The 15,989-nt window shown below is 40.2% G+C and overlaps 1 protein-coding gene across 3 annotated transcripts; it reads right to left on the reverse strand.

Moving 5' to 3' along the window:
• Positions 1–323: 323 nt before the first annotated feature.
• LOC116719187 (homeobox-containing protein 1-like) lies at positions 324–15,065 on the reverse strand. Of its 3 annotated transcripts, none has more exons than XM_032561623.1 (10): positions 14,892–15,065; positions 7,887–8,372; positions 6,323–6,408; positions 6,117–6,227; positions 5,881–6,037; positions 4,537–4,619; positions 4,282–4,377; positions 2,460–2,548; positions 2,282–2,365; positions 324–1,607 (listed from the first exon to the last, which is right to left on the reverse strand). In XM_032561623.1, the coding sequence occupies exons 2-10, from the start codon at positions 8,369–8,371 to the stop codon at positions 1,302–1,304; spliced, it is 1,497 nt and encodes a 498-aa protein (XP_032417514.1). In that variant the 5' UTR covers position 8,372; positions 14,892–15,065; the 3' UTR covers positions 324–1,301. The 3 variants fall into 3 exon arrangements, with proteins under 3 accessions (XP_032417514.1, XP_032417513.1, XP_032417512.1); XM_032561622.1 differs by having other exon boundaries at positions 2,460–2,551; XM_032561621.1 differs by having other exon boundaries at positions 2,460–2,554.
• Positions 15,066–15,989: the final 924 nt, after the last annotated feature.

A 15,989-nucleotide genomic window follows, 5' to 3' on the forward strand; every position in this document is an offset into this window, starting at 1 on the left:
TGGAACCCGCGACGTCCGCGACGAGGACTAAGGCCTCCAAGCGTGGGGCGTGCTAACCCCCTGCGCCACCACAGCACGCCCCATTTGAGTTTTTTTTTAATGATTGCCTTTTTTTAAAGACTTTATAGTTGGTGTTTAGGTATTAATTTTTCAGTCTTCCAATAACGCATAACTATAAAGTTATACTTTCAAATTTCCTGTCAACCACAAACATGTTTTACCCTAACAATATGCCGGGGTGACTGCAGGATGACTGCCCTAGCGCCCCGAGCGTAGCAAGTTTTCTGGGGGAAACCCTGACATATAAATATTGGCTAATATCATTTATCGGCCATAGCAGCATTATTAATATATCAGACATCAATATTGGCACAAATTTGTAAATCGGTGCATTAACACCCCAATAAAACAACATTAAATATAGTGGTTGTAATCTGACTAAACGGGAAAAGCTTCAAGGGTTGTGAATATATTGCAAAGACATGTCAACCAAGACACTCCTTAAATGTGTCTATATTTTATAGCCATTTTAGTTATTATATACTAAGCTTAATCTGCGGGGTTGGGGGGGATTATTCTGCTTCTGCCTCTCTGAAGATAATTACTTTTCATTATCATAAAAACTGCTGCGACCTCAAGCTTGTTCTGTGCCTACAAGGATTCATCTGCCAGAAATCTGGCGTGAAATGTGACGACGATCAAAATAAAAGATTCAGTAAAAATAAGAAAAGGAAAAAAAAAAGAAAACCATGAAGCTCATTTTTATATTCCTATACACTGAGGCTGTTCAGTTGAAATCACAGTGCAAGACCCCTGAAAGCGTTTGATTCCCAAGCCAAATACAGCGTAGCCCTGCTGTGAGTGATGCAGTCTTCTCTGCGGACGCGAGGCTTCGTGTCCCGCTGGACGGCCATCCGGGGAAGATTTAAACCGATCCCCAATCGAAAACAACCCAGCAAAGAAATCGCCCGGGACCATTCGGGCCCTTTCCCTGGAAGCGTCGGAGAAACCGACTTTTCTTTGCAGGATCTGATCTGAGACGCACGTTTGAATCTCCCGCGGATGGCCAGAGACGGCTAAAGTATAAAGGTTCGTCGTTATCATCATATTACACTATTAACAGCTATACGAGTGTAGAAGAGTAGGTTGGTGGTTGGAGGTAGGGTTGGGAGGTATCTCAGGGTTGGAGTTTTACACAACGTTTGGTCTTTTTGTTCACTTATAACATTCCTATAAAATCTGCTTGCATATAATGGACACCTGTTCTGACGGCTCCAGCGTGTGACGGGTTTCCCCCTCCGTCAGTCGTCATCCACGCTTTCCGTCTTGATCTGATTCCCCGCGTCCGCCTGATTGGCTGAGGCCGGGCTGCCGCGGCCGGCCGCCGTCTTCTCCGACGTCGCCGGGTCCTGCGGTTCGGAGAGCACGACGTGGAGGCCGGGGTCGTCCTGGAGGGACGGGGACGGGGGGGACCAGGACGCGCCCGTCATTCTGGATCCTTCTGCCTGAGAGCCCGCCCCCGACAGGAGGGAGCGACCGATCAGCGAGGCGCCCCGCTGGCCTCCCCTGGCCAGGGCGGAGAACCAGCTGGGCAGCTGCGGCGGAACCTGATGAAGGGGAAACGTTAGGAAGACGGTCAGCAGATGTCGGGATTGTTTGGTTACCAGGGCTGTAACTAACGATTCTTTCACTAAAGCAATTAATCGTATAAAATTTTTTTTAAAAAGCACTTTCTGCAAATTTTTTCCGCTTAGCCACTTCACAATGTTAGAAGATGCAAATAAGAAAACAATTCAACTCTTTTTTAAAATAAGAAAAACATTTTATTGCCTAAAATATAACACACATTCCTTCAGTGTACACTAGATCATTTGTAGCTAAGGATGCATCTGCAGCTACAAAAATACTTGTTACATTAACATGTGAAAAGCTCAACTTAACACCAATACAGTGTAGTGTTGCTCTGTTTATGTATTTAATCATTACAAAAAGTGCTCAATTTTATTAATTTTTTTACAGAATTGGAATCAGGCGAAGCTCACACTGTGCCACTCGAGTTCTAGGTGGAACGTATTTACAAAGATTTCTCTTTTCATCTTGAACGCAAAACATATACATTTTTGTACAGTTTTGTTGGTGGTTACTGCTCTGTGTGTTATTCTTGTAGAAAATTGCTCTTCTTTTATTTTTTTAAAGAGTCTTTATACTCCAGTTAACGATTAATCGACTACTAAATTAGTCAACAATTAATCACGACCAGTCGTTCAGCCCTAACAGTTACCTGGGTGGGAGAGGACAGGTCAGCTCGACTAAAGCCAAACTGCCTGGCCGAAGCTCTCTTGTCAAACAGGGACACGTCGCAACCCTGAAACACGCAACAGGTTAATTACACGCTGCATTAAACATGGCGGAGCCGTGGATTGTGCGTGAAGTTGACTCGCTGTGCAGGTCCAGCTCACCTGGTCAGGGAAGTCGTTGCCGTCCACCTCGTCACCGTTGGACTGGCCTCCTGGACTTTCGACCTCGATGCCATGGCTCTCTAAGATGGCTGCTTCTTCAAAAACACAAACCTTATCATAGCATATCAAAGCTGAACGAGCGGCAAGAGTAAACGGCGGGCGCGCAGGCGAGGGGAGGGCCGGCTCTAAAAGACCAACCAGGGTTTCGAGAATGTTCAGTCAGCTTCTCAAATATTACACATGCATGTAAGTTACACAAAAGATGACATTTTCCTAACTTTATAGTAGAATAAAGTTAAATACAACCTAAATTGAGGATTTCCAGCTCTGGCTTGTGACTTGAGTGTTTTTCTAGCTTTCAACACCTCCCGTCAGTATATAACGAGCTTTAGATGTTAATGGCATGTTTTAAACAACTATTGGATTTAATTGCTTACGTTCACATTTTTATAAGGGGGCAGAATTATTTCACAGGTCTGTGGGGAAGGAGGAATGTTTGAGGGGGCTAATTGCTTTGGCGTTTGGTCACAGTGTATTAGTGTAATGCCCAAAATATTCAGCACAGATCTAAATCACATCTAAACCTGATTTAAGACGGAGTACAAAAATGAACCCCGTTCATTTTTGAACGGGGTTTAAGATTTTATGACACGTGGAGTTAAGATTTTTATACTTGAGGTTTTTCTAGAATTGCGCTGGTGTTGGTGGCAGTCGTTGCACATTTGGACAATTATCCCCTCTGGTTTTGGATGCTGTGCAGCTGGAAAACCAAAGGGGATAATTGTTGTTTTTTTTTACAACTGGGAGAAGGTGATTAGCTTCTAAAAAGCTTAAATAATACCTGAACTATGACCCCAGAACCCAGGGGAGTTGAAAAGCAGGCTGCATGGATGCAGAGCAGGGCCAAAGAGATGCTCGGCTTTCTAACCAAACAGCCAGACAGAGGTTTCAAGAGGAACGGCACAAGCAAATGAGGCAGGTTAGCAGAGCTACATAACTGATGTTGTCATCCAGAACATGATACTGTGGAATATTGTCTCTGCTGCCCTGAAATTGAGCTGCTGGCATATCATGATGGTCATCAGGCTGCCATACAGGCTTCAGTCAGAGGCTTCTTCAGATTTGTTGCAAGACTGACTGCTACCAGAAATCCTTCCTGCCCACAGCATCACCATCCACAGTGACATTTTGAATATACTTAGATGATGGTTTATGTCAATATTTAATCAAATGGTATTTTTGAACTGATGTATACATTTGTTCACAGATTGCTATTTTAAAATGGATGAAGGAATTATTAAACATAAGATTTCACACATTTTATTGTCATTTGTAGAAAGTTAAAAAATGATATATGATATAACAATAATATAAAATAATATAATATTGTATAATTTTGATTAGCTTACATTTAGACCTGCTCTTGCTCCCCTCTGCTGTCATCTTGCCTCGTAGTTTGTCTATGTGTTTTCTATGTGCATTCTAGTTTTTAGTATTTTTACTAAGTGCATTGTAGTTGTTATTTTGTTTATGTAACTATGTAGTTTTACTTTTATTTCTTTAGGGTGACTTTTACCAGATGTTTGAGGACCTTCGGTGAAAAATAGCCTTCTGGCTAACTCTGGTAAATGTCAATAACATGCACTGTCTCTAAAATAACTAAATAAATTCAAATTTAAATAAAATTATTAGTATTGTTATAAAAATATTTAAATAAAAATAGTAAAATCTCAACAGTTGGACAACTAGATAACATCTAAAATGTAGTGTACTCCAGTATAAATGCATGAGCATCTAATACAAACACAGAAGTAAACATTACCTATGTTGGCACGCCTCTTGATGTCTTTACGGCGGTTGGCGAACCAGTTGTAGACCTTGAGAGACGTAACTCTCTCCAAATCAGACAGCTTCTTTCCTGCCACACACACACACACACACACACCCACACACCCACACACACACACACACAGACACGTGACCTCTGGACTGCCTGCTTCATTGTCTCCATGATTACAATACAAAGTATGATGCAGTCGAACAGTTTGTGGTAAATAAAAGTTGGCGAACATAATACCTGGTTTTTGAATGACAGCATTGCAGGCAGTGGCAATCTCCTCCCTCTTTGCTTCGTCGGGATACTGGTTATCACTGAAGTAGCTGTTTATACATAATCACATTCATTACAGGCAAGTCCTTTTACTGTACCTGCAATCAGTGAACGTTCTCGCATGTCACAGCACAGCCACAGACTTGAATATATAGACACGTTTGCATGTTAAAGTTTATAGCTGGAAACAGGCCATCCACAGCCGCGCTGCTGCAGTAGATCAATGCTGTTAACAAAATGAAACCTGGAGATGTAAGTATTATTAATTCAGTGCGGTGTGCCTCAGCAAAGCAGAAAGAAACGCAGAAAACCCTTGAATCACTCAAAACCACTCCTATTCTTTGTTTATCATGCTCTCTGCATTGGCTATGCTACACACAAACCTGTTGTCATAGCGACTGACTGACAACACCTCCACAGGATTCAACACCAAAAAACATGCAAACGTTTCCCACACAAAGAACATTCAGTGCAACATTATAGGCTCGATGTTCATTTTGTGATTATTAAGAAGAGATCATATGAACACCGCGGTGGTTGATTAGCTCATTTAAACACCTGCTCTACTGAAGATGTGTGGATCGCCTTTTTTTTTTATGAACCAAAACAAACCGAGTTCCACAGCACATCTACATGTTAAGGTTGTCAAAGTCAAGCTAGCATAGTTGACTTACCTCTCTCACCCAAGCCATTTTTCTTTTTTATTAAAACTTTTCACTGACCTGTGACATGTGATACCCTTGGTCCTTTTTATCTGGTTGTTGATATGTTGATAATTAGTAGCAATGCCCTGCGTCCTTTTTTCTTTTACATCAGCCGTACATTTAAGATTAAGCGCATTATGCTGACAACTCGACAGCTAAAACCAACGGTGGTCATCAGTGGCTAGCAGTTTTGTTGATCTTGTGTGAGTTACTTCACACTGCAACATGTCTATAGATCCATTCGATAAATTAGAATATTATTGAAAAGTTATTTTATTGCAGGAACTTTATCACTCAGTGAAACACATTACATAGAGTAATTACACACAGACGGAGCTTGATTTATTTCTGTTAATTATGATTATTTTTTGTTTAGAGTTAATAAAGACGTGACATTAAAATTAGAATATTACCAAAAGACAGTTTTAATACAAAACTGTAGCCTTCATGAAAATTAAGTTTAATACCTGCTGAACTTGACAGGTTTAAATGTGCTTCACTGGGTCCCATATTCTAATTTATTGACTATGGCTGTACGTTTATATGAACACTCAAAGTTTCCAACAGGAAGCACAAGCTACTGTAAAATCTTGTTTTTGTTGCCCACCTCTCCATGACAGCCAGACACTCCTTCCTCCAGGTGAATCTGCTGCCCCGTCTCAGCCGGAAGCCCCCAGGGGCCGAGGCGAACGGTGGGGGGGTCTGGTGCCAGTCCATCATATCCTCCAGAGCCAGCGGGGCCGCCCGCATGGCCAGAGTGGCGCCTGTTGTTACGCAGATTGTTAGCTTGCAGAAGTTTAACCCGAACCCACATTAAGGAGGTTCTTGTTCACACATGGTTACCGGGGTTCGTCTTCTCCAGCTGATACCAGCGAAAGAAGGCCCGTTTCTTCTGCTCGCTGAGGTCCGACCCCTGCTGGAGGAGCCAGTGGGAGATCCGACTCTGACTGATCCCTGGAGGATGACGACTTCGTGTCACTCGGTAGGGCTTGTCAAGCACTTTTTTTGTTTTTTGTTTTATTCTAGTGTTTCGTCAGACCAACACTCACCTGTTACCTGAGCAACCACGGCCTGGGAGATCCGTCTGTTCGCCAGGAAGGACTTGATCTCCTCTTTGATCACACTGCTGTCCCTCCTACAATACATAGCCACAAAGTACAAAACCTATCTAAATCTACAACATCAGAGGAGAACATTAGTTCACACTTATAGCATGCAGGTAGCAGAAACAGTGTCTAAAAATGTGTGTAGGTGTGAGGATGTCTGAAGGTAATGTTGTTTGCTCTGCCTCTAGTTTGAATTCATCTTCACACATTTTCAAATCAATACTACTGAGATGCTGCGGCCCGGCTGCAGACTGCAGATGAGACGCATCAGAGTACGTGTGTGTGTGTGTGTACATGTGTGTGTGTTTGTGATTCAGACTGATATGATCCTCTGACTGAATGCAGCTTTATCTACCAGGGCTGGGCGATACTGCTTAAAAATAACATCTCAAATTTTTTTTTAACCAGATCTGATTTTAATTTATTTTTTTCTCGCTTTCTTTTCTAAAAAAAAAAAAAAACAAATTCAAAAAGTGGCTTTTATTTCAATCATTGCTTTCTGTAAGTATCAGAAAGCGATGCTACGATGGAGTATCAGAGTTAGGCTCTGGATATTTTTGTGTAATTATAAAAAATTGTTTATATGATATTAGCAGATTAAGGACACCATTATACAAGTAAAATTGTCTTAAAAGTTGACCTGAATTCAAAGTCCAACAAATAGATAGAATCTGACAAACAAGATGGCTGCCCTGGGCGTGCTGACATGACTCTGAATTATGGAAACTCAAGGAGTGCATTAATGGAAAAAAAATCCAGATTTTCTAAAAATTAAATCTTCAACAATCAAAAATTCAATTAAAATCAATCAAATTAATTTATCACCCAGCCCTAATGTACTTTAAAAGTGTTCATCTCTTTCAGACTGCATTTAACCCTTTCATGCATGAATTATGATCCTTTGTGTCAGAATTTTTTTTCCATTTTTAAAAAATTTTTTCTTAAGGCATAAAAAAAGGTAGGAAAATTTTTTTGTAAAAATAATTTTTTTATTTTTTTTATTTTTATGTGATCAATTGTAATTTTGTCCAAATACAAAGTTGTTATTTGAAAAATACATCAGTAGTATTGTTCCTTAGGGGTTATCTGATGTCACAATATTTTTTTTACCTGCAAGAGTCGTCTACAGTAGAAGGAGGGACCGGGTCGGTTCTCATGCTTTTTTTGTCTGTCGGCCATATTGTATTTAACAAAAATAATTTCTTGCATTTGCAGCTGATGGCCAGTAGTTGATGGTATATTTTATGATGCATTAGTGTCCACTTCAGTGGTCTGTGTGCATTTATAACATAAAAATCCACAGGAAGCACAAGAAAATGGCTTTTAGATAGCTGTCCACTGTAGTGACCGCTATGCATGAAAGGGTTAAAAACTTTATTTTTATCAAAGACTTTTGCATTTGGTCCTTCTTAGAACAATACTATGTAAATGACTACGTTTGGTTTTCTTTTGATCTGAATCTTTTTTGATATTGGTTCATCTTCTTCTAAGTCTGGTCACATCTTACCTCATCAAGAACTCCACTTTATCATCCAGATCCAAGTCTTCCTCACTGGCCTCAAACCCAAAGGCCGGTGCAGTCACGCTGCCTCCGACCAGAGGAAACCGCGGCGGAGAAAGCTTCCCGTTGGCGACGGCGCCAAGTCCATTCTGGACAACAACCGGCGAGGCTGTCGGGACCGGCAGAGGCGGGGAGGAGGTGTCCAAGTTGTTGCCAGGTGACAGGGAGAGTCGGTTGTCCGGAAAAACCGTCTGAGTGGAGGCGCAAGTGGTGGACGAAGAGGCAGAGACGGAGTTGGAGGAAGACAAGGAAGACGAGGGCGGCAGGTAGGAAGCTTTGCGGGCCTGCTTGTGGCCATTCTGTTGGTCCAGGTGATCGAGCGTGTCCAGGGCGTGGAGGACCTCCACCTGAGTAATGCCGGTCCGTCGGAGCCTCTGGAGGAGATCGATCTGTTCGATGGTGAAGCGAGGCTCCTCACTCTGCTGGAACATCCTGGAAAACATCAAGATTAGAACGAGTTCAAAGTTGGAGTGCGCAGCAATTGCAATATTCTGTGCAATCACCAACGTTTAAAAAACCTGACCTGCCGATTCAGATATTTTTTAAACAACCTGTCATATGTTATAAGGTCACAATTAGGGATGCACGATATATCGGCAGTAACATAGTATCTGCCTATATGAGTAATTTTAACAGATCAGTATCAGCCCACAACAACTGCCAATATTAACGACCTGTATTTATTTCCATCTTGTTGCTGTCTGTTACTTTGAGTTGTTTTTTTCCCAAATGTGTCAAAACGGTGAGGAAATCTATACGATATAGGTAAATATCGGTTATGGGTCATAAAATCAGTATTAATATTGGATCTCGATACTGGCCCAAATTTTCATATTGGCCTAGTTAAATTATTGACTAGGCGCATCCCTAGTCAATAAAGACTTTCGATGTTCCATGAAACAATAAAAAAAACTTATTTTAACTGCACATGAGGCAATGCTGTCAAATGTAAATGAAAAGTTTAGAGTGTTTTTGTCCAAACTGCTAATTAGCTAAACTGGAAAAAAAAATCAATTCCTTGAAAAACAAAACTTCCACAACAAACTAACTACAGACAAACTCACAAGCTTTTCCAAAATAGCTTAAACCATTAATATAGTATACTGGGTTTTAGGTTTTCTTGTAGTGCAAAACATAAGCAGCTAAATGCAGCAGCTTTGTAGCCATTTAAATGTACATAAGATTGGTGGATAAAATCGGTTTCACATTCAAGTATCGGCCTATCGCTGAATCACCCAAAAGTATGAAAATCGGGGCCGATCGACTGGCCGACAGATCAATTGGTGCACCCCGAGGTAAAAGGTAAAAAAGGAATTAAGATCCGCGCCCATATCATAGTAAAACTAGCCGAAGCTGATCAGTGTTCCCATGTTCTCATGGCCACCTCCAGCAGCATAATGTTGAGACAACCGCTAACTTCTCAGGCAATTTGGAGCAATCAGTTAAATCTACAAGACTAACACCAGGTATGTAGGCGTGTTGGTTTATACCAGTCAACCATTAAATCCAAATAAATCCAGGAGATTAAAGATGTATTATATTAAGCTGAAAAGTTTCAACTAACTACATACAAGTATCAAGGTATTCCCTTATTGGGTCAGAGCAGAACAAATGCTGTATACAAGTGTTGGGTACATAAAGGAGGCTCCTCTCTAGAAGGTACCACAGACAGCGGATAAGGCCATCAGTAGCAGAGCATTGTGTTACAAGTAGGGCTATGTGATATATCACTAAGATATATGAAATATTAGTATCTCAAAAGACTGTCTGGAATGTATTATTTCTTATTTGTTGGCTTTTATATTTGAAGAGTCAGGAAATTGCAGCATATAGTGAATCCTTAATGTCTGATGACCTCTATTCACTGTTTAGAGTGGCGGTCAGACACTCCACCAACTGGCTGATGATATTACTGCTTTTGTGATTTGAGATGACCAAGTCAGCATTTTACTGCAGGGCTTGTTATACTATATGTTTTGCAGAAACTGACTTGTGTCGGTTTTATTTCAATTTAACAATAAAAAGTAACCAGAAAAATTCCTGGAAGAAATTTTGGCCCGAAAACTGGGAGTAGTGATGGACTCAGACCTGAACTTTCAGAGACACATAAAGAACATTTCCAGGAATAAAGGACTAATGTCTCAGTGAGATCTAGAGAAAATCATCCATGTGTTTATCTTTAGTGGCATTGATTACTGCAACAGTGTCTTCACAGATCTGCCTAAAAAAAATAAAAAAATTAAGACAGCTGCAGCTGATCCAGAACGTGGCTGCTGGCGTTCTGACTAAAACCAGGAAAATGGAGCACATCACCCCAGGTCTGAAGTCTTCCACTGCTCACTGTAGCTCAGAGGACGGATTTTAAACTACTGTAGTTAGTTTATAAATCACTGAATGATTTAGTACCAAAATACATTAAAGATTTGTTGTCATATCAGCCTTCCAGACTTGTTTGTATGTTAACATCAGTATTTGAGCTTCAAATCCTGTCAAAAATCTTGAACCTGGGGTTACAATCAATGGTCCACGAAAAAGTAAAGCTTTTATTTTGAAATGAAAAATCACAATATGATAGTATTAGCAATTTGCTATAAAGAACAACCTACTTTCCTAAATGTAGGCCTTATGCTCATATCAATGGTATTAACTAACAGTCTAACAGTATACCTTATTAGCTAAAAGTAGGCAACATTATGTCTCATGCTGACTTCAACTAATATGCTACTTTTTAGTGAAAATGCTAAAATCGGTTAACCTGCTAACTTAGCAGGTTAGACAAAAACAGCAAGTTGACAGTTGGAGGTGAAAGCACTATGATGTGGGGATACTTCTGTCAAGCTGGGAGAAAGTAGATGGTCAGAGTTGATGTAAAAAAGAAATTGATGGACAAAACACAGGACAATACTAGAAAGAAATCTGTTAAATGGTTGAAAACCAGCCCCCAAGACTCAGCCAAGGGTTTACGTCTAGCAACCCAAAACATATAGCCATAGCTGTAGTGGAATGGCTTAGATCTTTTCATGACTTACAATGGTCAGAGTCAATCTTTAGAAAAAACTTTAAAGCATATGTCCACAGACTCCCTCTGTTCAATCGGACTGAAACATAATATACAGCATGTAACGATTAAAAAACAATCTCAACTCTTGAGGAGTTAAGACTAATAAAACAAACCAAAGAATGACTGCTTTAAATTTACATGTCAGCTTCTTAACTGCAGCATTACAAACTAAAACACACACACACGCACACACAGCAGCCCCTTGAACAGCGCTCTGCAGCTGCTATCCAGATATGAAGTGCATTCCTCCAGATTCAATCAGGCTTTTATTTGAGCAGAGACGTTTTCAACCCCAGTAATCATATAACGTTATGCAAATGGCCCCAGTTCTGCGTGTGCTTATTGTGTTGTGTTCCATGATTTCAAAAGGAAAATGAACCCCGAGTTCGATGCAGCTTCAGCCTGGAAAATGTACATTCTAATCATTGGTTGTATTTTTGTTGCGCCTCGACTCTTAAAGCATACAGTCACTGAATTAAACTGAAAAAAAAGAAAAGCTGCCCTGATAATAACAACAAAGCCGGTCTGTGCTAGAGGTGGGGCGGGAGGGGGAGGGAGCAGAGTAAGATAAACAGAAATAAGAGATAACGCATCCGTCTTAATGCGTTTCTTTCTGGAGCAAAGAGAGAGACAAGAAACAGGCAACAGAAGAAAATTAAAGTCAGCAGGCAGATCGACGCATATAAAAAGAAATGGAGATAGAGGGTGTGTGAGTGTGTGCGTGTGTGCGCGTGTGTCTTAGGAAAAATGCCAAGAAAATTTTACATCTCTGGCAGCCAAGCTACATAGTTTCTCTTCCTGCTGCAGAGGATGACTCATGGTATATCAAATCAGACTGAAACAAATAACAGAGAGCTGCAGAATTACAGCAAAATGGGCTTGTGTTGGTAAATTATTTATGAGGGAATATGCACGTTGTCAATCTGCATTAAATTACTTCCAGGTCTGATTTAAAAGGTGATACGGCTCAACAGATATGCACTAAAAATAGCAGCTGCAACGTCGTGCAAAAGAACAGAGTCCTTAGAACCTCTTCGCATTGTGTCGCAGTACAATGGACAAACTTTTAAAGATTTTATTGGGATCTTATATGCCAGACTGACACAATGTAGTGCATAACTGTGAGGAGGATGGAAAATATGTTATTTTCAAACTTTTTTTTACTTTTATTTCATTTTACAAAACAAACCAATATGGCCGTTATGGAAGAGTCATAAGAAGGAAACCATTACTGAAATAAGTCCAATTCACAGTTTGCCACAAGACATATAAATGACACAGTAAAAAACTGATTATCTTAGGCAACATGTAAACATTATCACAAAACAGTGCCACAGTGTAACAAGGTGGTGGCAGCATTATGCTGTGGGGATGCTAGTCAGAGTTGATGAGAAGAGGAACTAACAGAGCTAAAAACAAGAGAATCCTGTGTTAGGGGTGAAAAAGAGTTCAGACTGCAATGTTACACTTTAACTAGGACAGCGAGTCTGAACATACAAAGTTACAATGGAGTGGTTTAGATCAAATCATATTCATGCGTTAGAATGGCCATGTCAAAGTCCAATCTTAAATCCGACTGGGAATCTGACAAGACATGAAAATTCATAGTCAACCTAACCTGCAAAAGATGGTTTTACAGAATATTCTGGGTAATTAAATAGATCCAAATGCATGCCACACTTTACAGATTTTTACATGTAAAAAAATAAATAAATAAAATCATGCATTCCTTTTCTTACTCTTCACAATACTTTCTGTTTGTCTATGGCATAGGATTCAAATAGAACACATTGTGGTTGACCTGTGACAAGCTAAAGGAGTACAAATACTTTTGAAAAGTTCTGCAACACTGGAAAGCTTATATTTTCCTTATTATAATCTTTTTTCTCTGGTTTATTCTACTGTATTTACAGCTCATCTGAGATTGATGTTTTAAAAACCACGTGTGGCTTTGTGACTTGCACGATGTAGATCTGACATTGAGAGAGAGTGTGAGGAACATGTTTCGTCATCTTCCTTTGTGCAGATGTTTCCAGGCTGCACGAGTCCGAGCCTCAGAAACCCCTCAAGACGGCGGCCTGAAACCGACTGGGAGGCTCAGATGCCAAAGCGTGCGGAGAACGACGGGGTCAATCCTATAAAGCTGACAAGACGCTGGTAGCTTCTTGTAAAGTGTGTCCAAAGCAGCGTGGGGATTACATGAAAGTGCACGCGCTGCCAGAATATTTTGACCCGGCGGCTCAAAACTCTGCATTTCAAAACGACAAGCGAGATGATCGGGAGACGAAGCTTTAGTGGTGATTCCAGTTAATGAGGTTGACCTCTGTCTGAGGATTACACAATAATCAAGACTAAAATAAAAATAAAATAAATAACTTTGTAGCACTGTCTGATAAGTTCTCAGTCCTGCACACACAAACCTTCCACACTATTCTGACCTCAGCCTTCCTACACACTTTTCCTCTCAAAATTAAGTAGTTTTCCAGACTCAATTTCCCAGCGTGCTTTCCTTTTTAGTCCATTCTTAACATAAGTGGGTCGATAAATAGATGATGGGTGGTTAGGGGTGGGCAATATGGGCTTAGAATTTTATCACAATATTTTGTGATACTATTGTAAGAATAAAAATGATAATTAAAAAAACTATTCATTGTTTTTAGGCACCTATATGGCTGTGACTGCAATAGCGCCACAAATACTTTTCTTGAAAAATGTTACCATTTGAATAGGCTTCTTTAGGATGCCACTAACTTAAAGTGTGATTTAAATTGCACAGAGACTACTTTTAATCACATTTTTTAAAGTACTGATATTTATTTCTGCTCGTTTGAAACAGTCAGTCGATAAAATAGCAAGAATAAAATTTCTGGTAACACTGTCAGTTTAGGAGAGGTTTTTATTAGACATCGTTAATTGAAATTTATCGAGACAACGATAAATCGAAATTCTCATCATGATGATTTTTTTTTTTAAAGATAAATGCTCACCGCTACACGGAACGATGGAAAAAATATAACTTTTAAAGAATTAGAAGCACAAATATTCACCATCCCATACTACATTTTACCATCTTTAATAAGCCCTGGAAAACATTTAAACCATCTTCCAGAGTTTCCCGGAGACTGTGTGGGACATTTGGATCCTGTGTGCTTTTCTCCCAAAATAACTCGATGCCCGCTGAACTCGATCTCTCCACCGAAAGAAGAGCATAAACTTGTTAAACAATAACTGTACAGCAGGGGCTGAACCCAGTGAACTGGCCGTCCAGGCTTCTTACCCAGACGTGGCATGGGGAGCGTGTTCTGCTGCACACATGTGGAAGCAAAGATCGGCTTTACGACAGGACTGGCGGCTGAAACCGCATCAAGAAAAACACCAACCGCTGCTTAAAGTGGCCAGAGGTTACACTGTGGGTGTCTCTAGGAGGTGCGGGGTTTATTATGATCAATTTCATGACCAATTGCGTAAAAGTACCCTGGGTTACAGTCCTTAAGCCTTGCTTAAACATAAACGTGTGCGCAAAAAAAAAAAAAAAAAAAAAAAAATGTCCTCGCGCATATATTTTTGTTTAATTACGCATAAAACACGCGCCTGAACGGTGTTATTAGCGTTTACCAACGGTTAGGAAAAGTTGACTTTGCGTTAGGCTACCGACAAACTGTATGTATACCGATAATAAGTCAAAATGTCCCGTTTTATTCAGCTGAAACCGTATAGGAGGCGTGAAACTAACCAGCCGAGGAAAACCCCGCGGCTCTGGGGGTTTTTTAAGGAGTTTGCAGTTATCACCTTACTGGGAGAGAGAGAAAAAAAAAGGGGGAAATGCATCGGGGCTAGCAGCCGCAGCTGGAGCGTTTGAAGACAGCAGTTGTTAGAGCTGAAACACTCACCTTATTCCAGTCCGAGAGCCTCCACAGATGTTAGTTTGAGCATATATCTGCCGCCTCGGAGCGCAGAGACTCGGGGACTGTCACAGTTTTCCCAAAATGTCTCCCCCCTGCTTCTAATTGGGTTTCAATCCGCCGTCAGACAGATTCGCCTTTTGTCCGGCAGACAGACGCCATATTGACACTGTGACGCGAAGGCCGACGGGAGTGGTAGTTCAAAGGGTTTACTGTACCAGAAGTCCATACGGCGGGTAGTTTATTATGGACAAGGTGATCAGTACCGCAAAAAAGTTTTTTGTTTTTAATATTCAGTATAGATATCTCCTGATTTTTTTTCCCTTCAGGAAGTAAAGTATGTAAATATATTTCACCGAGTTATCACTTAGCGAACTTCAGTAAAACTACACCTGCATAGTATTTGGAAAACACATAACTGAGATATTACTATCAAATTAAATTTATTTAATTTAATTTTTTTTGCCATTTAAACATCTTGTCTAATTATCTTTTTATTCAATGTCCCACCATCCGCAAGTTAAGAATAAATTATTTCATTGCCCTTACATCAAATCCATCCAACTTATATATTGGCATGAAGCGAGCATCAATACATCACACTTCAAAGATAACAATCTACTGCATCAGTGATATTGGAAGCAATGATTGCAATATAGTGTGTCGCACTATATTGTAACACTATATTGTACTCCACAATATAGTGTATGTCTATATTGTGACAATATAGACTGTATGTCTTTATTGTAAGACATACAAAAACTGAATACAGCTTTTTTTTTTGTGGTAACATGCCCATATAAAAGATCTCAATACGCTTCCTTCAAAATCAACTTAATGACAAAAAGAGTGAGTACACAGGAAATGGTGTAATTTGGAAGTAATTCAGCACAGATTTGTTAATCGTTTGCTTCTAAAGGAACCTAGCACATTTAAAATCGACTCGCTGCAGGAAAGGATAAAACGGCTGTCGAGCGTGAAACCTCACCAACAGAACCATCTGCCAACTCCATTGCCCAGTTTGTCTGGTATTCTAATTATTGCAATAAAGTCAGATGATCTGTCTGCGTTTCATTACCGTCTCCT

Source organism: Xiphophorus hellerii, chromosome 4 (genome assembly GCF_003331165.1).
Source record: "Xiphophorus hellerii strain 12219 chromosome 4, Xiphophorus_hellerii-4.1, whole genome shotgun sequence".
In the NCBI taxonomy this organism is placed as follows: Eukaryota; Metazoa; Chordata; class Actinopteri; order Cyprinodontiformes; family Poeciliidae; genus Xiphophorus; species Xiphophorus hellerii.

Coding starts and splice junctions, on each gene's coding strand:
- LOC116719187 (XM_032561621.1), bottom strand. CDS start 8,371: ATGTTCCAGCAGAGTGAGGAGCCTCGCTTCACCATCGAACAGATCGAT. Junction 6,228..6,322: donor CGTGGTTGCTCAGGTAACAG/GTGAGTGTTGGT, acceptor GTCATCCTCCAG/GGATCAGTCAGAGTCGGATC. Junction 6,038..6,116: donor GCTGGAGAAGACGAACCCCG/GTAACCATGTGT, acceptor GCGTAACAACAG/GCGCCACTCTGGCCATGCGG.